This window comes from Falco naumanni, unplaced genomic scaffold (genome assembly GCF_017639655.2).
Source record: "Falco naumanni isolate bFalNau1 unplaced genomic scaffold, bFalNau1.pat scaffold_156_arrow_pat_ctg1, whole genome shotgun sequence".
NCBI classification, from domain to species: domain Eukaryota; kingdom Metazoa; phylum Chordata; class Aves; order Falconiformes; family Falconidae; genus Falco; species Falco naumanni.
The window spans coordinates 22754-45716 of NW_024427378.1; the positions used below are offsets into that span (position 1 = coordinate 22754).

General features: G+C 52.8%; 1 protein-coding gene across 1 annotated transcript; it reads right to left on the reverse strand.

Annotated features, from left to right (window-relative positions):
- Positions 1-2692: 2692 nt before the first annotated feature.
- On the reverse strand, positions 2693-9399 carry LOC121082024 (MAD2L1-binding protein-like). The gene is made up of 2 exons (XM_040581361.1): positions 9262-9399; positions 2693-3263 (listed from the first exon to the last, which is right to left on the reverse strand). The coding sequence occupies exons 1-2, from the start codon at positions 9397-9399 to the stop codon at positions 2733-2735; spliced, it is 669 nt and encodes a 222-aa protein (XP_040437295.1). The 3' UTR covers positions 2693-2732.
- Positions 9400-22963: the final 13564 nt, after the last annotated feature.

The following is a 22963-nucleotide window of genomic DNA, read 5'->3' on the forward strand; positions in this document are numbered from 1 at the left end:
GTTTTCCCCCTACGGCTAGCTTTAGCAGCTACTACACTATGTAAACAGATGTTTAATGGATAACAAGGCACAGACAGCGTTCCTAGTGTGCTCCAAGCTCAAAAATACCAACTTAATTTCCTCTTCGTTCTTTATCATTCCATTCCAAATGGTAAAGTTAAAATATGCACCAAGCGTAGCAGGTTACTTCAACCTTTACCCTCATTTAAAACGATTCTTATCACACCATCGTGCAATTTTTGCTAGCAAGAAGCTGCAAGCAACCTTGCTACCAGTAAGCTCGAGTTTCTCTTCAAATGGGATAGAGCTGTTTGGAGCTGTTAAGCTCACTACATTACAGACACTTCTAAGTAGCTGACTGAAGGTTAAGTCCAGCAGACACCTAGTTTTGACACACTGTTCAAAGCTCTCAAGTGTTTCTCACCCTCCCTCCTTCTCCCATTCTGCACTAGACACCAGGCCAGAAGAAAGGGCTCGAGTTCTGCTCCCAAGTAATACCTTCTGACTTTGAACAGGAGTTTGACAAGTAAAGATAGTGCTGAACTTGATCACACTCGCCTCACCGCCTCTTCACATTTCATAAACATTGAAGAGTCTAAGACTTAGAAGTAAAAGCAAGCAAGAAACTAACTTTTATTGTTGTTGTCTTAAGTGAGAACAAGCTAGCATATTGGGACAGGAGTCCTATGCAGGAGCGGGCTGGAAACTAATGGGAGAAGCAGCTAGGTATTGTGAAGGAGAATAGGAAAGATAAACATGGTTATCTAGTGTTTAATAGGTGTCTGCATGCTTGTAGAGATATGTAGCTGTGCAACGGCATGAATGGTTTCTGCCCTGAGCCTGGTGGCGCATACAGCTGCGGTTTGTGTCCGGGCTCAGAGATGTAAATAGGGGCTTCTCTGTTTTGGTGAAAGTGTTTCTCTTTGCATAAAAAAAGAGGGAATGAAGGGAATGACCCCAGAGGTATGTTCAGAGAAGGCATGCTATGTTTCGAACTTTTTGACTGAACCAGTTCTTGTTTGGTGTGCCCTTCCACCTATGTATAATGTTAATCCAAAAGAAGATGATACTGTTTACACTTTGAATGTCGATCATTGTCTTTCTGTAGATGCTAATGTAGTAGGAGGCTATGATGGGAACGTGTCGCAGCGGTTCTTATCTTATTCGGACTAACAGCAGGGAAAGCATTAAAGAGTTAAATCACCTTGTTTGGTAGGCAGTTAAGCATGCGAGTCAAAATTGCCACTGCTTTTTGTTGTTGGTTCAAGGACATGGCTGTGAGGATTTTGATGGTATGTGCTGCGTGAATTTTAGGCGCCCCATTGCAGCAACATGTTATCAAAATCTGAGAAGATGTCAGCCTTTTGGGGCATCCATTCACTCAATTGGCAGTATTGTTTGTTTGCTATTGCCTTGGTTGCTGTCATGTTTGCAAGGGCCCTGCAGAACATGGCAAACCTGGTACTAGCTGTTCAAAAACAAAAAGGGGAAATTGTAAAATTGTACGGAACAGAGACAGTGGGTTATTCTGACGTTGATAATATGTCTTAGTTGCTTTCTTATTTGTTCTATTACTTATACCTTGTTTTTACTCGTTCGGTTTCAAAGGTTCTTTTTGTGCAACAGGAAGGGGGAGATGCAGGAGCGGGCTGGAAACTAGGACCATGCGTGGCGGTCAGTTAGCTGAGGGGAATGTGCTCGAGCTTGTCTGGACAACAATTAACATGATGAGATGTTTACAGAGCACAGGGGAGTGGGGGACGGATGGCGCCAAGGAAAAGTAACAGCTTGCTGTTAATTGATGGCAGCTAACCAACAATCGGGGATTGCCTAGTATGCAAGGCTTAGTTTCAAGAACCAATCTGTTTCAAACGCGCAGCTTCTGAAAGTGTATAGAAACTCGTGCTTCTGTACAATAAGTTGACATTTGCTTGCATCAAGCTGCGTCCCGTCTCTTCATTCGCCGCAGTCCTAACTTCCTCTGAAGAGGGTTAGAGCAGAAACTGCTTGCTTTTAGTTCTAACTGTATATCTAACTGACCGTCAAGGCTGTTGGGCTAAAGGTTAGTAAAAAAATAGGAAGACGTGCTTCCCCAGTTCCACAGGGCCAATCAATCTCTTTTTGTCACCAGTACAAGACCTTCCAATTACTCAGAAGTCCCACTCTTTGTTTGGATTATTAAGTAACTGAAATTGAGTTATAGAGAAGTCTAATTTTATCAAATAGATAGGCAAACACTCGAGTACTCACTCAAGCCTGATCACACTACAAAGGTCTCCTTTTACGGGTAAGAACGGCTATAGCCTTTTTAGTAAAGGCCAAGTGTATTAATAGTCATGTACATTACCCAGAGAGAGTCCCAAGCAATCAGCTAATTTAGTAATGGCCACATTAAAACTCGGGAGGGAAAAGGTTTATCCAGTATTTGCCAGTTCAGCAAGTACACAGCAGGAAAGTTTTACTCCCAACGCGCCAATTAGTCTCCTGTACCATAACTCAGGTCCCCAAAGAATCACTGTATCTTTGTGCAGCTGTGCCTTAAAGGGTAATTGCTTTCAACAGCCATTCAGGAGATGAAAACAGATGGACACGGTTGAACTACAGGAAGGTAGTAGATGCCCTGAATAAAGGATCCAGACAGACAAGAATACACAGTTGTATTTGATAAAGTTATCGCTTAAAGCGGCACCAAAGGTTATTCGATATTCCATTAAAGTTCTACAGAGTGTGGGTCATTCGTGAAAGCCTCTGAGCGCCGCTGGTGCTTGAAACCAGACATAGTCCTCCCAAGTAGAGGTCACATGCTGAGAAGCCGAGGCACTTCTGTTGATGTCTCCATCGCAGGACAAGTTAACAGCTAGTTTCCTCCCTCGAGTCGGCACTTTATAGTTGAGCTTGGGCCGGAACCAATCAACACCACAATCACGGTGTCCTTGGAGCATAACAACAGTGCCCATGACAGGGAGAGCCTTCAGCTCACTGAAGACATCCGCAACAAAGAGCGAGTGAAAGAGCTTGCGAACGCAGGATGCAGTTTTCAGGCTCTCCTCAGCACCGCCCTCACAGATACCCTCCAAGCTGAGCTCATAGAGCTCCTTGGGGCTCATGACATTGCCTCCAAGTAGAATAAGAACCCGAGGAACCAGTGTCAAACTAAACATTATTTCCAAGCGCTGGAACATTTCCTCCAGTTCTGTCAGCACCTGCTGGCACTTCTTGCTTGCCAGGTCCACGGAGGGTGGCTTCTTAATCACATCTCCATCCTGGAAAACAAAGCAAAGAAAGATCACCACGTTTCATTATTAGGAAACATTAGTACCAACACACCCTTCAGAAAGCGTGGCCCATCCCATCCCTGAAAGTTAAGGAAGGTTCAAGGGTTTATGTGCCTTTTAAGAGATACAGGTACCCACGTACGGAATCAGGAGACCCAAGATGAACACAAATGGCTGCCCTATAGCTACTCAGTTTAAATCTGAATCCCACTACTGAGGAATGTCCACGAGAATTACAAACTCCATCTTTTAAAGATCAGCTATCACTCCAAAAAACACCTACCAGCCTTTTTTCTTCAAGTTGTTTGAGTAACAAACAAAGCAGTGGCATGCTTTGAGCACAAAGTGGAACAAGAGATAAACAGCAACTTTTTGAGACCTTTAGCCACCTAACCTAAAGGTTTTTTTAGTTGTTTGTGGGTTGTTTTTATTTGGTTTTTTTTAATGAAGTTGTGGTAACACTTAAGGATACAGCTACAACTGCACTTCACTTTACAAGTGTTTGGCACATGTGAGAAACTATGGACTAGGGTATTGTTTATTAAGATTTATGTTAAGCCCAATGTAAAGGTCAGACAGCAAAAGATATGAAATCGCTTATGCAAACAGCCACCAGACACCGCTTGTGTAAGGTAGGATAACCGCAATCGCTTACACAAACTAAACCAGATACCGCTTGTGCAAGATAAGATAACCACCAGATGTCCAGGAACCGACAGAAACAGGACAAACAACCCCATATAAGGACATATGAGTGAGGGGTCAACTATGGGACGAAGGAGGAAGACTTCTTACTTCGGCCTCAACGACCACCAGGAGGCAGAAAACGACCCCCTAACAACAACTGAAGCATGCGCAGAGTACCTCCACTACATCATGAACACAGAAGTAAAGATGTATAAAAAGGGACTGTTTGAACTGCTCAGGGCGGCAGTTGGCGGAGCGCAGACTCCCCTGCCGTCCAGCGCTGTTTTTGCTCATATTCCACTTGCTATAATTAATAAAATTTTAATTGGATTATGATCAGTTGTGGTCTCAATTTATAACAACATTTCTATTTTACATATATAAAAGAATTAGTACAAGGCTACATTTCTTAGACTTAGGTGCAGCATGTAGAAAAAAGTTTCAGCTTGTGTCTTTACATACCTCTTTTGATGTTCTACTTGCTGGCTCAGTTTGACTTCTAGAAGAAGAAAAAAAGATGATCAGAACTTAATATAAAGCACTCGTAACCAACATAAAGCCGTGAAAACAGTTTATAAAACCTGAACACCAAAACACTGTGTTCCGATAGTCTTATGAATATGGAAATTTATTTCTATACATAAAGTGTGCTCTCCTGGTACATTCAGTGCAACTGAAATAAAACCCCAACTCCCATTCCTTCTTTGTCCCCAATTACTCTAAGATACAGAATACAGCAGTGCAAGAAGAAGTCCTCACATATTTTCTTTCTGCTCTCTAAGTCTCAAAACTATGAAGACTGTGCTACAGTTTTCTGTTCTTAAATAGTCAGCCATCCAAATATGAAGGCACCTTCAGGCAATCTGTATAGCCCCACTATCACAAACAGGTACCAGACAGAGCACTTTGGTTTCTACACTCCCCTGACAAAACAAGAACAGTTGTCTGTAGAAAAGTGTTTCTTTGTGGAAGCCCAAGCACTGTGTTCAGGTACCTACTATCCTCTAGCCTAAAGTGACTACCAATAGCAGTAGAAACATCACCTGAAAGCAGTTCCAAGGATTTTCTGTGGTCGAGGAGGCCTGTGTTAAAAAAATAAGAAAAAAAGTCTTGATTACCAGAATTTGCTTTAGGATCATCTTGAACATGCTCCAGTATTTTAGGAAACACTTATGACACACAAGCCCTTGCCGAGATTCCACATACTCATTGGTCTGTACCTGCACGCTACTCATGAATCAAACATGCAACCGTCCATCAGTTAACAAACAATTCATACATCATCCAAAGCGTCCCACGAGCAGGGGCAACCCAAAGGCTGCTGTGCAGGTCCTGCACAAATAGAAAGGCTCATTCTTCCTGCCACTGCTACACCACCACCAGGCTCGCAAGTACAGCCACGTACCTCCTGAACATGAGGAAGTGCTTTAGATTACCACACCGTGGTTTCTCCATCCACTTGCCTTGAGGAAGATACTACAAGGTGACTAACGCATTTCTGAAGGCCTCTCCACCGTGACACCAAGCGTTCATCATTCCCAAACACTAAGGACTCTACCAGTTGTTTCCACAAGGTTTCCAGCTGAAGGAATAGAAAGCTGACCTGCCCGATCCATTGGCAACTTTAGGAGAGCAGCGGCGTTCATCCCTTATCCCCACGTGCAGGTATTTCTTGGATCTTTGATGCTAGTGGCACCTAGTCTCTCATTTTAGGGCAGCATGCCAACACCAGGAGAGGGTGCCATCCAACCAGAAATGGAGGCTATATTGACAAGACAGCACTAAGCATCCCCATCTAAATTAACCCCCCAAACCAGGCCATGTTTAGAAGCACAGTGCTGTGGCATCCAGAAAGTCTTGGTAGCGCCTGAAAGCACTGCAACACCTACTGCAGTAATATGCCCAAAGCTTACAGGGGAGCCACGTAAATTCAGGGGGTTTTCCTTGCAGATGCTTCATGGGTACTAGGATGCTGCTGTACTGTTTGTTTGAGACACGCTGTAACTCGCCAGTACACTCTATTTATTGAGAACTAACATTAGAAAGACATGGCAAAACCACAAGTTAATAATACCTACTAATGGTGGAGGAGAGGTCTGTCTTGAAGAAGCCTTGAAAACATGACCATTCAAACCATGCTGATGCAGCTGATACAGAACTGAACTGTACGAATACATGATGACAGCGACAATGCTGTAGTCAGGCTTACATTTGAGTATCTGCAATTGTAATCAGATTCTCTGTCCTCCATAAATCTGAGGAATACAGCAGTAATACCTGGAGCACAGAGAGCAGCTTAGGGTGAAATCAGACTTAGAAAGGTAACTACCAACATTTGGGAAAGTGCTCAACTGCTTTCTGAGCTTCAGGTTTGGAAAAGATCAACTGTTCCTTCACCGTCCTGGCACAAAAGGCAATACGCTTTAGGATGTTGTTCTTCTTCTCTTGCCCGACATAGACATTGTCTTTAGGAATCTAATAGGAAGCACTTAAGAATGAAACTTCTTGTTTGCACGGTTTGCCAGCTGGCCACTCTCAGTCTTTCCTCTGGAGACAGTATGCAGCCCACACACACACACCCCTCTGGGGTGTAAGAATACCCTGCCCCCCCGCCCCCAAACAAAGGAAGCAGGCAAACATGGAGACTCAGACTGCTGGCAGATGGGAACAAATCACCAGTTCACACTGCAATGTGTCTCTCCGTTTACTCTAAAAGCAATACAAGCAAAAGCATACAATAAGGGATCTCTCTGCATAGAGGAAACAGGATGGAGAACTTGACTCTCAGAAAAAACAAGCCCAAGAACAAACCCAATTCAAACATCTGAACAGTTACCACTGTTGGAGCTTGAATGCCACGTCCCAGCGGGCTGAAAAATCTAAGTCTGCTTTGGGACAGATACCTTCAAATCTGCCCTGTCACAACAAAAGTTAACAGCAGCTTTAACAAGAAAGATACAACCGGAATGCCTCCGTAAACCAACAGCCACAAAGAAGGTGAACACACTGAAACCCCTCCCAAAGAACACAACGCGTTATGGCTACTTACCCAAGGTCTGTCTTGCCGGTAGCTTTAACTCCTCTAACAGGGACTCCCCTAACAGTTACCGATGAGTTCCCCGGAATCAGGGCATTGTCATCTGTGTATTCTGGAAACAACATCAATACAGAGAAAGCATCAGTCAGTTTGTAAGAGTGATATTAACATGTCGTGACGTAGCATTTCAGGGAATCCCTTTACAGATAGAAAAGCAACACTTTACACACAGTGTCATGCTTTTATCATCTCACGGTACCTTTCCAGAAATCTTCAGGTCTGATAGTCAAACACAAGCAGCAAAATCTTTTCCATTTTTTTGGAATCGTTTCAATGCCAACAGCAAAATGGTCTCTAAAGTCACTAAAGCAGTGTCTGCTAAAGCATGAGGTTCTTTCCTGATCTAACTTCCATTGCTTTTGCTCCTGTTAGCTTACAAAACCCTAGAACATGTCTCTATAATAGCGAGCACGGAAGAGGACACCCCCACCCCGCCTCCCACCTTTTCAAACACATCCCAACCATCCATTTTGCCTCCCCACCATCTTCAAAAAGAGTCCACCATCTCTTTTTCCCCCCCCCCAGTGATGTTTAAAATCCTGTTTACTTTCAGCTTCTATTAGCATTGCTTCTATTACGAGATTTCTGTGATCACGCGGCCTGGAAAAATCTGAACAAGTTGGCCATCTTCACTCAAGGTTCACTGAAGGGTCTTTCCAAGATCATGTCAACATTTAGTCAGGACTCCTGCACCAAGTTATAAAACCCACGACCGTATCTCCACAGGGAAGATCTCCAAGAACCCCCTTTAGGCAGAACATCCTGGCCGAGTTCTTTCCTTCATCTTCTGAAGGTGACTTTAGGCACGCAGATGCTGTTCAACAAAAACGGAAATTCACGGTTATGTATAAAACCCCAAAATCTGGCATACACGTGTATGACACTGAAATGTATTCCTTAGCTTTGCTCTGACAACCACGGGGGGATTTTTGCATTTCCACAGGGAAGACACCCTTACAGAAGTTCCAGTAAGTATCTCTGTCACCACCTGTACATCTGCCTCTACCTGCATGTCTATCTCTACCGCTGTATGACACGCGACCCCGTAACACCCCAAAGACCCCTAACACCGTGCTGTTAAGTCTCCTCACAGATACTCTCCTGAACATACTTTACCTATCTGTAGGTAAACAGCGTGTTTAGGTCCAACCACTGGAAAGGCTGGGGCCAAAGTTACAGTTACCACAGCAGGCATGTCATTCTGTTTAAGTTTTAATACAACAAACAGGAAGAGGGAAAAAACCTATGAGTACACATTGTACAGAAAAGACTGTTGAGAGAATGTCACAGAACCACAGGGAAAAAAAGAAAAAAACAAAACAAAACACCCGGTAAAATTTGAATGTTTAAGGAATGGAGACGGTTTCCAAGTCTTTTTATTTCTGTCATATTCCAAAGTCTTTAATCACATGCAAGCTTTGCCAGACGGTAGATTACCAAACTGAAACAGCACGCTAAGTAATACGAAACCATTACCGTCTCTGAGAATCAAGCACCATTTCTGAGATTCAAAAGAACTTAGGGCTTCTCGAAGAACATTTTTAGGTATATTCACCATAAGTGATCTGCCATAAAACTTCAGTATTGCCCTGACACCGTCTAACACGCAGTACCAGGAAAAAAATGCACCGTTTGAAAGAAAAGAAGAAATGATGCCCAATAGCATCTGAATGAAAATGTCTTTGGTGTAGCAAAGAAGCTGTATTGGCAAGAAATGCCAAGTATACTTTAGACAGAACGCTCGTCTACAAGATGGCTTTCCAGGGTCTGCATAGATTCTCACTCACAGATACACTCTTGATCCCAAACGTTGCTACTGAGCAGTTTCTGCAGCAGCCAAGCACCACTTTTCCAATGCGGTGGAGTAAAAGTGGCTGAAGACAAATTTCAGTCACCAAACCCACTTTTTTCCCCTTCAAATTAGCCATCCACTCCTTTTCTATCACGTTCAGCCTTCTCTGCCGGCTTTCAAAGAAATCTGGCAGGTTTGTGATGACAAGGCATTGTCCCACATTCCCTTCTCGTTTTACCTAGAAGGGCTCACAGAAACCAAACCTCTTCCACGCGCGGTGTCGCACACGGACCCCGTACGCTGCTGTGCCTGGCTGCGCACACAGCCCTGACGCCAGCTGCCAGCGCACAACCACGGAAGAGCAGCTCTGAGGCCCCAGCACAAGTCACCGCTGCCGGCCGCGGCCCAACCGCCTCACTGGGCGCCTGCGCCGCCGCCAGCCGGCCGGTCCCCGCATCCCGCGCCCGCCGCCCCCACGCACCTTCCATGGTCTGGGCGCTGGTGACCTGCAGGTCGCAGCGGGGCGCCTTCAGCCTCTCGCGGCCCATGATCTGGCGCCTGAGGTCCTGTCACCGCCAGGCTTTCAATACCTGCTCTCCCCTCCTGTCACCCCCCAGGCTGTCCCCAACAGCTGTCCTCTCCTGTACCCCCCAGGCCTGTCCCCACCTACTGTCCCCTCCTGTCACCCTCGAGGCTGCCTTTGCTTGCTGTCCCCTCCTGTCACCCCCAGGCTGTCACTACCTGGTGACATAAGCTACATAAGATAAAAAAGAAAATAAGAAAAAAAAAAACAAACAAAACGAAAACCTGCCTAGGTGAACACCAAAACACCCGTGACTTTCTCAGACTCTTCACTACCCCACATGTGAGTCAAGGGACAGGGTCTCCTAAAGGCTCTTTTGCGGGCACTTCCTGAAGACACCCCCAGCCCCCACCCCCCACCCCACCCTGCTTTTCTACAAGTGCACAAAGAGGTGAAGAAGAGTTTCATGTCTAAGTTAAAGGAGGCAGTTTCTGAAATTAGCTTAGGTGAAAAAACCAAGGTGCTGTATTCATGGATTTTGTCCTCTGCAGAGCCATGAAGAAAACATGAAACGCACTCCCCAAAGGCAAAGGAGCAAACTGAGGGAGAGCAGCTCATTGGCACCTTTCAGAGCTTCAACAGTCTGGAGAAACGGGGAAAAAACCCATACAAAGATAAAGAGCAGCCAAGATGCACTTTTATAAAATGCACATTGGGGCCTGTTCCAGATCTCCGAATGACTTTCAATGTTGCTTTGCATGACTATTAGACCAAGGCCTAAAGTGGAGTGATAGCTTCTGCTTGCCGGGGCATGGTAAGATCACTCAAACGAGCGACAAGGTAACAAGTAAACACCAAAGGCAATAGCGGAGCTTACCGTTTCCCTCCACTGGCGACCAGCTGTGCAGTAAACCAGCTTAACCAGCCTCCCTAAGGATGGCTCTAAAGTCGCTGAAAAGGAAAAAAAGAAGGTAAGTCCTTAGCCTGGAATGTAAAGGCACCATCTTGGCTCCCAGGCAGGTGGCACTGATGGCCCAGCAGGGTCATGTCCCCACGTTCCAGGAAAGATAAAAAAAGTGCAGGACATGTTTGTGGGGTGGGTTTGATGCATCCTTTCCGTTTGCTGAAAGCCTGAGGAAGGACGTACCCCACGGTAGGACCGGTGGCACTTTAGACCTGAGGTTAAAAAGATGCTGCACATCAGTGACGCTCCCCAAGCTGCTTTCACCACCAAAGAGAAAAAGATTTGCTCTCTCCAGTATGGTGGGAATGATACCATAAAGTCGGTCAGGGAGAAAAACCCTCTAAGCCTTGCTTGCAAGTTTCAAAGGCCGGCATTCTTTATGGCAGTGCTGGGAGCACGGGGGAATGTTTCCTCTGAGCGTGCTCACCCAGTTCCTCGAGGGTACGCACTATGGACAGCAGAGCACTTGCACACTCATAGCGCATTACACACGCATTTTCAGTCAGGCACGGGATGGGTTACAAGTTGCTTGCTTTAATGCAAACGAGCACACACCCTCAGACAGCACTGCTGAGCTTTTTTACTAGCTCCCCGTGCTCCCCAAGCGGGGCCTTGCCCTCTCTCGGGGGGCTATCTGAGTCAGAGGTCACGATCTCCCCCCACAACAATTACCTTTGTCCGAATTCCAACCAACATTCTGCGGATCGCAGCACTCTATCGGCTTGTCTCCTCCTGCGACCACAACGTCCTCACCCAGAGGCTCTTTCTGCATCACCAAAGAGAACGCAGATCTTTTCCCCATCCATTCTTTCTTCCCCATCCTTCCCGAGGCTGACTCCCTGGATGAGAGGTCCCTTAATTCGTCACTTCTAACAGCTTTAGAGAGTCAGCTTGGCCTAACCTTTGTGCGCAGGTGTGTTTAACGTAGAGCTACACAGCAAATCAGAGCGTGGCAACTGGGGAGCTCAGACATCTCGTCCCTTTGCCGAGCCAGCAGCCTTCCCTTAACAGAATCCCTGGACATAAACGTATATACAGTGGAATCTAAACAGTGGCATCAAACGTCCCGCCAGACACCACATCCGTCCCCAAAATCCTTCCCCCCAAACAACCCTGAAAGACTTCCCTTGACACCCTCCTCCACCCTGGCTGTTCCTGAAATCATCCCCCACCTCCACCTCCCCGCCCTGGGCCTAAAACCTGTTCCCCCAGACCCTGGTGCAGCCCTCCCCCACCCTCGGTCCGTCCCTAAAATCCTTCCCCCAGCTCCCCGGTCCTTCCCTAAAGGCCTTCATCAAACCTCCCGTCCGTCCCTAAAACCCTTCCCCCAGGCTCCCCACTCTGTTCTCTAAATAACACACACACCCTCCACCCTTCCCCACCCCCCCCCACCCCCATACCCAGGTTTACCAATACACACACACCCTCCTCCTCAAACCTCCCCCACCCCCCATACACCCACTCCCACAAACACACATCCTTGCCCCACCCCCCACCCCCACACACCCCGCTCCATCCCTAAACACCTTCATCCATTCCCACCCGTCCCTCCCTAAACCCCTTCCCCCCGCCCCCTCCCCTGCTCCCGTCCCTCTGTCCCTGGCACGGCCCAACTGCCCAGCACCACCAGACCACTCTGGCCCAAACACCATAAGGCAATGGTTCCCACCTGACAATAGCAAGTCGAGGAACATTTTTTTTTCCTAAATAGAGAGAGTTTTACTTCATACGATGCCGACTACGTCAAATTATGTTTTGCTGGCTGACTGGATACACAGCAAAGCTGAACTCCACATCAAATATAATCAAATCTATCAAATATATCAAATAATGGAATATACAAATGCAGTTTCTTATATTGCAATAAAAGAAAATAGCATGCAATATGATAAAAGGAACCAGTAGCAGTTACTGTGAGCGATATGATAAAAGAGCAATAGGAGCGAAGCATCCATTTGTTATCCCAAAGTGTTAACGTGACTAAGGAAAGGAGACATCACCAATTCCCACCCCAACAACACCCAGGCCCACCCTTCGGGTGAACTCACACAGAACCAAAAAACATGGCCTGGGAAAGTGCAGGGCTGCTCTCCTGGAGAGGGTTCCAGAAGGAATTTTATTGCTACCTCTCACCATTTCCTTGCAGCCACGTTAGGCACAGTAGAGAAGTTGTGCACCCTGCTCTCTGTGGGGAGAAACTGGACACCTTTACACTGGCAATAATGCACAGCCCAAATAACTCACCTTGACAAAGTGCAGGGCTGCTCCCCTGGAGAAGGTGGCAGGAAGGAATTCTCTTGCTGCTTCTCACCCTGCCCTGGCAGCCGTGTAAGGCACAGCACAAATGTTCTGCTCCCTGCTTTCTGTGGTCAGAAAATGGACCCCTCACATTTGAAATTGCGCAGAGCCCAAAAAACTCACCTTGGCAAACTGCAGCACTGCTCCCCGGAGAAGGTTCCAGGAACGAATTCTCCGGCTGCTTCTCACCCTGCCCTGGCAGCCATGTCAGGCACAGCACAAAAGTTCTGCTCCCTGCTTTCCGTGGTGAGCAAAATTAATCCTTCAGCGTTGCAGTCGTTAAGAGCCCAAAAAAGTCACTTTGGGAAAGTAAAGCACTCCTCCCATAAAGAAGGTACCAGGAAAAAATTCTCTTGTTGTTCTCACCCTGCCCTGGAAGCCATGTGAGGAAGAGCACCAAACTTCTTCTCCCTGCTTTCTGTGCTGAGAACATTGACACAAACCTTGTGCACTCATGCAGAGCTAAAAGAAAAAGTATCTCTTAAGAAAGTGCAGCACAGCTCCCGTGGAGAAGGTTCCAGAAACGAATTCTCTTGCTGCTTCTCACCCTGCCCTGGCACCCATGTGAGGCACAGCACAAAAGTGCTGCTTCCAGCTTCCTGTGGTGAGAAAATTGACCAAAACCTTGTGCACTCATGCTGAACCACAGCTCACTTTGTGAAAGTGCAGCACTGTTCCCCTGGAGAAGGTGCCAGGCAGGAATTCTCTTGCTGTTTCTCACTCTGTCCTTGCAGCCATGTGAGGCACAGCACAAATGTGCTGCTCCCTAGTAGCTGTGTTCTGAAAATTAACCCCTCACATTTGCAATCGCATAGACCCAAAAAACCCCTCACCTTGACAAGTGCAGCACTGCTCCCCTGGAGAAGGTTCCGGGAAGAAACTCACTTGCTGTTTCTCACCATGCCCTGGCTGCCATGTGAGGCACAGCACTAAAGTGCTGCTCCCTGCTTTCTAAAGTTGGCAAAATTGACCGTTTATAGTTCTACTCATGCAGAGACAGGACTTTCTTATTCAAAAGCAAAACCCAAAAAGCCACGTAGCCGTGGGAAACCCTTTATCCTTCCGTGTGGCTGGTGACTTCCCATGGCTCTTCCGCAAGGCAGGAGAAACAACCATGAATTTGGAAGCCCACGTAAATTCAAGTACACTTAGTCCTCTGACAGTCACTGCTTATGGGCCAGCAGTCCTCTCACCCCTCCACAGATCTGCCTCTTAGTCCTCTAGCAGTCATCCTCCATGGAGGGACCACAAGTCCTCCATACCTACCTACCAACTCACCAGAAATGAGTCAGACCACGCCAGAATTGACACTGCCTGACCTGCAGGAGATACATTAGGCCTGTAACGATGGTTTCAAGACAGAAAAAAACCACCACCATCCACCAGCACAGCAGAAAAACAACCAGAAGAAACATCATACACAAACCAAAGGCCCCCATCCAAACCCCACAAAGGCAAAATAGCTGAAAAAAGGCACTCTCCACAAAAAAAAAACAACAACCACACAGAACACATGATAAAAATGCCATAACCCCAGGAACACAGGGCCAACAAACACAGGTTCTGTCCATAACAGTAACACACTTTGACACTAACTCGCCTGACCTCTGGCATACCATAACCTTGTTGCCCCCAAACCACAGCACATTGTAGCCCTAAGGCAACAGAAAATGGAACACAAAGTCCCTGAAGATCTCCGCCAGGGCCTTCAGGGGGACCCTGACCTCAGGCATCACAACCTTGAAGTGGAAGCCAGATGGAGGCACCATAACGTTACTGGCACCCATCTTCACACCCTGAAACAGGGCCTGGGATAAACGCTCCTGGGGACAGAGGCTGAGGCACTCGGAGGCTTTGAGCCGGCCAGCCACCATCACAGGGCTTCAGCTCATCATTTCTGTGTCAGAGCCACCAGGCAGGTGGCCCCATCCTCCCTGAGAGCCCGCTCAGGGCACCTGTACCCAGCTCCAGGGGGCTGGACACACAGCCTCGGATCCATGGGGGGAGGGGTGCTTTAATCCTGGGAGCAGGATTTCTGACAGTGCCCCTGGGGAGGAAAGCCTCCTCAGGCCTGGAAGCCTGAGAGACGTCCCTGCGCTGCTCCACACGTCACCAAAAGCAGGGGCTGAGGAAGGCTGCTTTGGGGCCTGTCGAGGGAACCAGCTCCCCTGGGCTGCTCTGCGGCCACCGGCTGCTGTTGCTGTCGCGCGGGTCTCAGTGCTGCTCTGCAGTCGGCCGTCACCTCCCCGGGGACACTCTCCAGCACAGCACACGTCTGCACTGGCTCTCCCTGGGGACAAAGATCACAAGCGAGGGATGGGCTTGGCTTTGCCCCCAGTCCCAGGCTGCCACCAGAGAGACCTGCCACCCCCGCCCCAGCTGTGCGATGTGGGCACCACGTACAGCTGCAGATGTGGGTCAGGGCAGCTGTGGGCAGGGGGCAAGCCCCGTGGCGGTGCCCCCGGCGCTGGCAGCAGGCAGAGCTGGGGAGAGCGAGGGGCAGCCCAGGGCAGCCGGCAGCCGGCGGCGGGGCCCGTCAGGGTGCAGCACCCTCAGCAATGCCCGGCTCCGTGCGCCTCGGCCCCAGGGCTGCAGCGCAGGGCTGGCCCCAGCTGGGGCTGGGCTGGGAACAGGCAGGCAGGGCCCCTGGCAGCCCCGGCACGCACCTGCTCCCTGCATGGGGCAGCCTGGTCCTCTGCAATCGACCCCGTGGCATCCAGAGAAGAGCCCTGCCCTGGGCCTGAGCCATCTCTGCAGGGATGAGGCCTTCCTCGGCGTCCGTCCCTCAAACCCCTCCCTCCGGCCCCCACGGTCCGTCCCTGAAACACTTCCCCTCTGGCCCCCGGTCCCTGCTGGCCCTGAAGGCCGGCCACAGCACTTGGTTTCAAGCCTGAGCTGGTCATGTCATGGCTGTTCTGGAACGTGGTACAGTGAAAGAAGAGATTGAAATGGCAAATGTTCCCTCTCAGGGTGGTCCCATGCTGGCAAAGGTTGTCCGAGGAGGTTGTGGGCTCTCTGTCCTTGCAGATCTTCAAAGGCCAAGGGCACACAGTCCTCTGCAACCTGCTCTAGCTGAGCGTGCTGGAGCAGAGGGCTTGGCCCAGAGGACCTCCATGGGTCCCTTCCAACCCCACCCTCCCGTGTGGCTCTGTGCTTTGCTTTTCCTCCTAAAGCCCCTCAGCTCAGCCCCGATGCCCGCTGGAAAGGGTGCTGGGGCAAGGGACGATCCCAATCTCCTCCCCGAGGGTCCACCCCAGCACAAGCACTCCCCACTCCACGAGACCCTATGGCAGACACAGTCAGGAGAGGGAAAAGATTCTTTTATTGTCAACAGCAGCTGCGGGGGCCCAGGAGTCACAGCTGTTCAGCCGGTGAAAATCAGTCAGCACCTGCAAGGACAGAGTCAGAAAGCTCTGATAAACCCCCAGAGGCAGGAAGAGGCAGGATTTGGTTCCCCCCTCATTGGGGGACGCTGTTTCCGAGGCGTTCCTCACGGCCCAGAAGGGAGAGCTCTTGCTGGCCTCCACTCGAGGCCGGCTCCGGTGCCTTCTCCCCAGGGGTGATGTCCCTAGGGAGCTGTGCGTGCGCAGGGATGCTGACAGTGCCCCTGTGCCGCGCAGCAGGGCTCGACGGGGAGCCCCCGGGGAGCTGCCGTGGGGCTCATCCCAAACCCTGCTCAGCACCAGCCCTCGCCGGCCCTTGCCAGCCAGCTGGGCTGACTTAGGGCCGTGTTCAGAGCTGGGAAAGATGGGCAGCAGCGCCTGGTACGCACCTGGCCTTCCTGACGTGCTGCAGCTTCCTACATTCTCTCAGGTTTGGGTCAGAGAAATCATTTCCTCTCTTCTCCTTTTTATTTGTGCTTGGCTGTCCCTCTCCTCTGCCCAGGCTTCTTTTCTCTTCCTTTTCCTTGACTTTTTCTTCTCCTGGTGGGAGCCTGCAAACCTTTCCATCCCACAGCGTGATGAGATGGGGAAAGCCCCAGGCCCCTGCAGTGAGCTCTCAGGTCAGGCAAGGGGAGCTCTTCCTACCTGGTTTCCTGGGGCAGGCTGGTCAGTTGTGGCAGGCGTGCCGGGGACTCTGCCGTGCCCTCGGGGGTGCCTGGAGGCAAATCTGGAGGTGCCTAAACCAGAAATTTGGGAGGTAGCGGGTGGCAAGTGACAGCCTGGGGTAGTGAGGGCCTGACTGCCAAATTGCCATCTTAGCTCTACAGAGGAAATGCTGGTTTGCATCGTGCACATTTTGCACAGCCCAGCCAATGCAGCCTAGACTTGATGAAGCTGTGACGGAGTAGGATTTGAGCAAAAGCCCTCTCAAGGTGACAGCTACTCCTTTCTGTCCTTCTGTGGGTATTTTGTAGGTATGTTTTGTTTGATGAAGCAGATCATACTTAATGAAGTGCATTCCAGAAACAGCCTTTCCAGTTTTCCTTAACACACACCACTCTGGGGGGAGAGGAGGAGCCCCAAAGGCACAAGAGAGCGGCTGCCAGGAGGAGGCCCAGCAGCTTCTTGGCCTCCTGGGAAATTACTGTCCCACTTGAGACATGTTGCCCCAGTGTCTGTGGAGCTGCCGTACCTCTGCCGCTTTGGGCCCTGCCCCTGTGTCTCCCCCAGCTCCTCTGTCGATGTCCAGCATAGAGGCGGCTGCATCCAGAAAGGCTTTTGCTGGACGCTGGGTCTCTGCTGTGCCTGCAGGGCCACTTTGCTCTTCGCACCGCAGCTCTGGAAAGCAAAAGCACGTGCAGCAGCGTGACTTCTTGGAAGTCAAGAACACCTAAGCAAAGCCCAGCCGAGCCCTACACCACTTGTCCCCTCAACGTTGAGGTTTCTGGCATCCCAAGCCCCAGTGTCTCTGACAAGCCTCAGTCCCGCCTCCTACCTGTGCACCTGTCCATGGGTGCTGGCACCTCCTCGGCTGATGGAGGGGAGAGGCCGGCCACCTCCTCCCCAAAGATGTCCCCGCAGTTTTCAATGAGGAACTCCACCAGCACGTTCACCTGCAGACATGAACGCCTTGGTCTCAAGCCAGGTGCCTGCAGACGTGTCAAGCAGCCTTTCCCGCTGCTGACCCTTCGTCTGCGCAGGCGGCTGCGGCTGGGGGTTGCTCTTCCAGGCACCCAGCCCACCAGCCCTGGCTCAAGGGAGGAGGCAGCCAGGGACCTCTCAACAGCCAAGCTCCGATGGGCCGGGAAGGCAGCAGCCGGCTGCTGGGTAGGGCGTACCTTCTCGGTCACCACCAGCATGGCCTGCAGCGGGAGCAGGTCCTCGTTGGGTGGGCTCAGCAGGTTGGGCCCGATGCAGATGGCCAGGTTGCTGCAGCTCATTCTGCTGGTGGCTGCGTTGTGGCCAATGTGCTGCAGGAGGGCCATCAGCCGCTTCAGGAGGAGGAGGTTGGCCACAGGCAACTTGTTGGCCACCCTGAGGGAAGAGGAAGACAAGGCTGATGAAGCAGAGGGTGCCCACAGCCGTCCCCGCAGCTGGCCCCAGGCGGGTGGGAGCCAGCAGCCGTGTTGCACAGCTTTGCAGCTGCCCGAAAAGACAGCTTTCTGAGGAGCCCGTGCCTTGGCAGGCAGGTCCCAGAACTCTCCCGGTCCCTGCTCAGCAGGCAGGCTGCTGCCCACACTTACGCTTTCAGCTCCTCCACCTTGGCCTGCTTGCTGGCCCTCTCCATGGCTGCCATCCAGTCCTCGTAGAGGTCGATGACGAGGAGCTTGGTGGGGATGCTTCGCAGGAAGTCCTGCAATGCCAAGGGCTGCAGGTGAGCCTTTGAACGCTGCAGGCCAGCCAGGAGCTCCTCCAGCTGCAGGTCAGAAACACTCACCTTCAAGATGACGGCCAGCAGCAGCGCAGGCTGACTTCCCACATCGACTTCCGTGCCGCGGTCCAGGGCCTCGCGTAGCTGCCGAAGTTCTGTGCCGCCGGCAGCTCTGCGGAATATCCCCTCCGTTGTCGGTCCTCGCTGGCGCAGGACAGCCAGCAGCTCCTGCAGGAGAGGCAGGAGGCCACTTGCTTGGCTGAAGAACCAAGCGGTGGCAAGGACCAGAGCTCTGCCCCAGACGTGGTTGCCTAAGCGCCACAAAGGGTCTGGGACCAGAAGCAGGTTCTGGGGGTGCAGAGTCCGGTGCCCTGTCCCCGCAGCTGCTGGGGACACGCAGGCCCTCTCCAGCACAGCCGGAGGGAGGGCTGGGGACCCCATCTGTCCAGGCTGGCTTACCTGGATGGGCCGGGGCAGCTTGTTGTCCTCCCCACAGAGGGCTGCCAGGGGCTGCCCAAAGAGCGCCCTGCTGCAGCCGGAGCCCGCCTGCCCTGGCGCCTGGGCAGCGGCCGGGGTGCGCCGCAGGGCGAAGGGCCAGGGCAGCCCCATCCTCCTCCTGCTGCTGCTGCTGCTCCCTCCTGCTGCAAAGGAAAACAGAGTAAGACACCACCAATGGAGACCCCAGGCCAGCGGTCCCAGCGCCTGCCCTGCCCTGCGCTGCCCCGCCTGCAGCACGGTGCTGTGTGGTGCGGCAGGATGGGCAGGGAGGCAGCAGCTGGAACCGCAGCTGTGGCTCGGAGGTGTTGACTTAGAGGCTCTTGAGAGCCATCGTGCCACGGGGTCAGCCTGTGCCAGCCTTTGCCCTGCCCTCCTGCAAGCTGCGGGCTGCAGCAGAGTCTCCGTGTCCCTGCAGAAGCACGTCCAGCAGCCGCGGCCCAGCAGTTGTTCTTGTCCGTCCAGGTGACATCCTTCCGTGGGCTGCCCAACCTGCATGGCGACACTCGGGACAAGTGAGCACAGCATTGCAGGACGTTGCCTTGCTTTCCCAAACTCACCTGGTGCGGGGCAAAGTCCCCCTGCGTTTGCAGATGGGGCCGTCGCAGGCCCTTGCTTGGGATGAGCCTGCAAGAACCAAGAATCAGGCTGTGCTTGCAGAGCAGCCCCGCAGCAGAAAGGGCCACCAGCAGCCTGAGCGTGGCAGAGCTGGGACCCTCTGCCCTCCCGGGCTCTCTTCCCCATGTGGCAGGGTTCCTCCCAGTGTCACCAGTCAGAACGTGCTGGCGTGCTGCTGGCTTCCCAAAACTCTCTGCTCCCTGAGTGGCACCATCAGACCCTCTGTCCCTCCCGCACAAGGTCACCCCAGTCCCTGCGCATCCCGGCGCAGCCAGAGGCAGGTGCAAGGCAGCCATTCTCACCTCTGCCTGTGCCTCCATCAGCCTCTCCAGGCTCCTGGCGTGCAGTGTCCTCCACTGGGCGGGAGAGAAGGAGGGGAAGAAGGTGAGCAGCCATGGCTCTGCTGCTCGGCTGCAGGAGCAGTGCTCGGGGACAGGGCCCAGAGCAGAGAGACACTCACGGCGTGGCGGCGGCTCAGCTCCTTCTCCAGGAGCTTGATGGATGTCAGATGGGTGACGCGGGCTCCCTTGCGTCCTTCTGGTGTCCTGTGCACCGGGAAGGGAGAGGGAGAGAGCTGGATGAGCCCCAAGCCGTCTCTTGTCCCTTGTCAGGCAGCTGTGCCCGAGAGCTGCTCGCAGCCACGGTGGCACGTTCCCCAGCTGGGGGCTGTGTTCCCCCGTGGGCCCAGCTTCTCCTGGAGCATCCCCCCGGCTTACCCCAGCAGTGTGGCCACCCACAGCTCCTTCAGTGCCTGGGATCTGCAGGTAGAGAGGAGAGAGAGCGTCAGGCCCTGCTGCCCCCAGCCCTGGGCAAAGGTGGGTGCCTGCACAGCCCTGTGCTGTGGGGCAGGACGGAGGCGCTGTCCAAGGCCTGGGTCACTCTGTCCTGCCTGAGCGGCTGCATTTGCCCTTCCCTTCTGGGGACCAAAAGGTGACCAGGGGATGCAAGATGGGGAAACATCCCCCGTCCCTCCCTCCCTGCCACCGAGCTGCCTGCTCCCTGCCCAGCTCTGCACGCAAGGCAGAGGCCTGTGTTCACGGGATGGCGTGGGCACGGCTGGGAAGCTCTCCTGCCCGACCACGACTCACCCAAAAGTGGCGATGCAGGAGCCGGTGGGCCAGGCGAGGATGACAGAGGTGCTGTCCTCATCGGTGCTTTCCTCCTCCTCCTCCTGTCCATCCTGCCCCGCAGCCTCCTTCCCGCTGCTGAGCACCCACAGCTGGTCCAGGGCCAGGCGGAGCTGTGGGCGCAGGCTGGTGCCATGTCTGCAGAGAGCAGAGGCGGGCACTGAGCTGGAGGGGGGCTCCTTGGGCTGGGTCCCCACGCGCAGAGCCCTGTCCCCCACCTGCCTTTGGAACGGACATTGGTGCCTCCAGCACCGAGGGACCGGGGCCTGGGGCTGATGCCAGGGTGTCCCTGGGCCGGGGCTGGGGGCAAGGACCTGGGCTCTGAGGGTCTTACCGCAACTTGGCGACCACCAGTTCCTTGTGGAGGAGGAGCAGGCGCCTCTCGCTCCTCTTGCGGCCCCGGGTCAGCCGCACGTCCGCACTCAGCACCGGCTCGGCGTCGGTGAGAGCCTCCCTGCAAAGCAGAGCGCGGCGGGCATGAGCAACGCCAGTGCTGCGTGGCCCAGCTGTGCCCGCGTGTCCCCGAGCCCGGGGGGAGCCCACCTGGAGCCGCAGCAGCAGCAGGCCTGGCCCATCCTGCCCGGGAGAGGAGGGCCCTGGCCGTGCACCGAGGAGGGGGCCCAGCCGGCGACGGGGAGGCTGGGGAGCGGGGTGCTGGTGCTGTGGCAGCGCTCCTGGGCCAGAGGCTGCCTCCTGCCAGCACCGCTGCGTGCCAGCACAGCTCTGCCCTGCTGCCTGTGGTGGCCGTGGGCTCCCAGTGACCAACGGTCTGAGCCCAACGGAAAGTGGGCGGGGCCTGCGGGGGCGGGGCCGGGGCCCTCTCCAGTATGGCCGGGCCTGCCCCGCCCGGGGGAGCCCCGAGCAGGACAGGGCAGGGGGCGAGGGCCACCTCCCTGCGCCTGCGGCCAGCGCTTTCACCTGGGGTTTTGGCAGGGTCCTGGTCGATAAAAGAAGCTGTTTTTCCTAGAGATGGCCATTGTGGCCTGAGGCAGACTCCTCTTGGTGGAGGCCGGCCTAGCAGTTGGAAGGCCTCTGGCAACCAGGCCGTGCTAGGCCTCAGGCCCCAAGGCGCTGGAATTGGAGCAGGCCCACCGGGAGGAAAAACTTCCATTTTTACCAAAAGACGGGGGGACTAGCAGCAGTCAAGAGCCGCTCGTGTCCTGCCAGGCCCCACAGGTAAATGAAATGTGTGGTGAGCTTCAGCAGGAATTGTGGTGCCCCTGGAGCACCACCCTTGCTTGGGAAGGCCTTATCCCACCTGGGTGCTAAGGCTTCACCCTTGGCAATCAGGGCTGGATGAGCAGCACCCAGGAGCCCCTGCCCTGTTAGCCATGACCTTCACCCAGCCGGTGGCCGACACGGCCAGGGGCGAGTCTGTGGGGTAGGCCATGACCATGGCAAAGAAGGGGAAATGTAGTCGGCTTTTGATGGCCCGTGTCTCGTTTCACTGTTGACCCTAAGCAATGCCTTGCTTCAAATAGAAGCCATTCAGAGAGTTACACACCCGCCCTTTTCAGGAAAAATGCAGGAAATCAGAGACATGTAGCAAGTTCTCTGTTGGCTGTTGTACACCGCAGCAAGAAGCAGCGTGGGTCCAGTGGCTAATGCTGGAAGGGGAATTCAGCACTTCTGGGAAAGGGAGATAAAGGCACTCTTGTGGGCCAGGCTGGGATTGGGGAGCCTGAGTGGGTGTCTGGGGTCCCAGCTTTCCCGCAGTGCTGACTGTGGTGCCTGCTGCTTGTTCTTCCCTGAAACTCCGGTTGCATCCACCTGCTGGGCTGTGCTTGGGAAGGGCTCCGGGGGTGAGCAAGCCCATGGGAGAGGCCTGGGGAGAAGCTCTTCTCCAGAGATCTACCAGAAACTGTGCAGAGCATCCGAGAGGATGCTCTGTGTGACAAGGGAAGGTGCCCGTTGGTCCAATGTATGGAGCCTGCAGGGCTCCCATCAGGGTCCTTTGACCTACCCATCCTCCAGCCAGCAATCCAGGTGCTGGGGGGTCCCATGTAGGTCTCCTGAGGTACCCTTTAGCCCCGGGCAAGGTGTCGTGCCTCAGTGTGTGCTTGCAGGGCATGTTTCCTTCCTGCTGACAAGGCCGGAATTGCAGTTAAATGCCCCTGGGCGATCCCGAGCCAAGCAAACTTTTTTCTATGGGTCACACTGCTTTGCAGTCCGTGTGTGTGGTTCAGCTCCTGTATAGGATGCTTGGAAGCTGGCCACTCTTGCTCCAGGCAACTCCAGTTGCTTGCGTTTTCCTTCAGCTTCCCCAGCCTGATGATCTCCACTGTCACCTCCTCCGTGTCCTACAAGAAGTATCCCTCTCCCAGCCATTAGGA

Coding starts and splice junctions, on each gene's coding strand:
- LOC121082024 (XM_040581361.1), bottom strand. CDS start 9,399: ATGGGCCGCGAGAGGCTGAAGGCGCCCCGCTGCGACCTGCAGGTCACC. Junction 3,264..9,261: donor CGCAGGCGCCCAGTGAGGCG/GTTGGGCCGCGG, acceptor TTTGTTTTCCAG/GATGGAGATGTGATTAAGAA.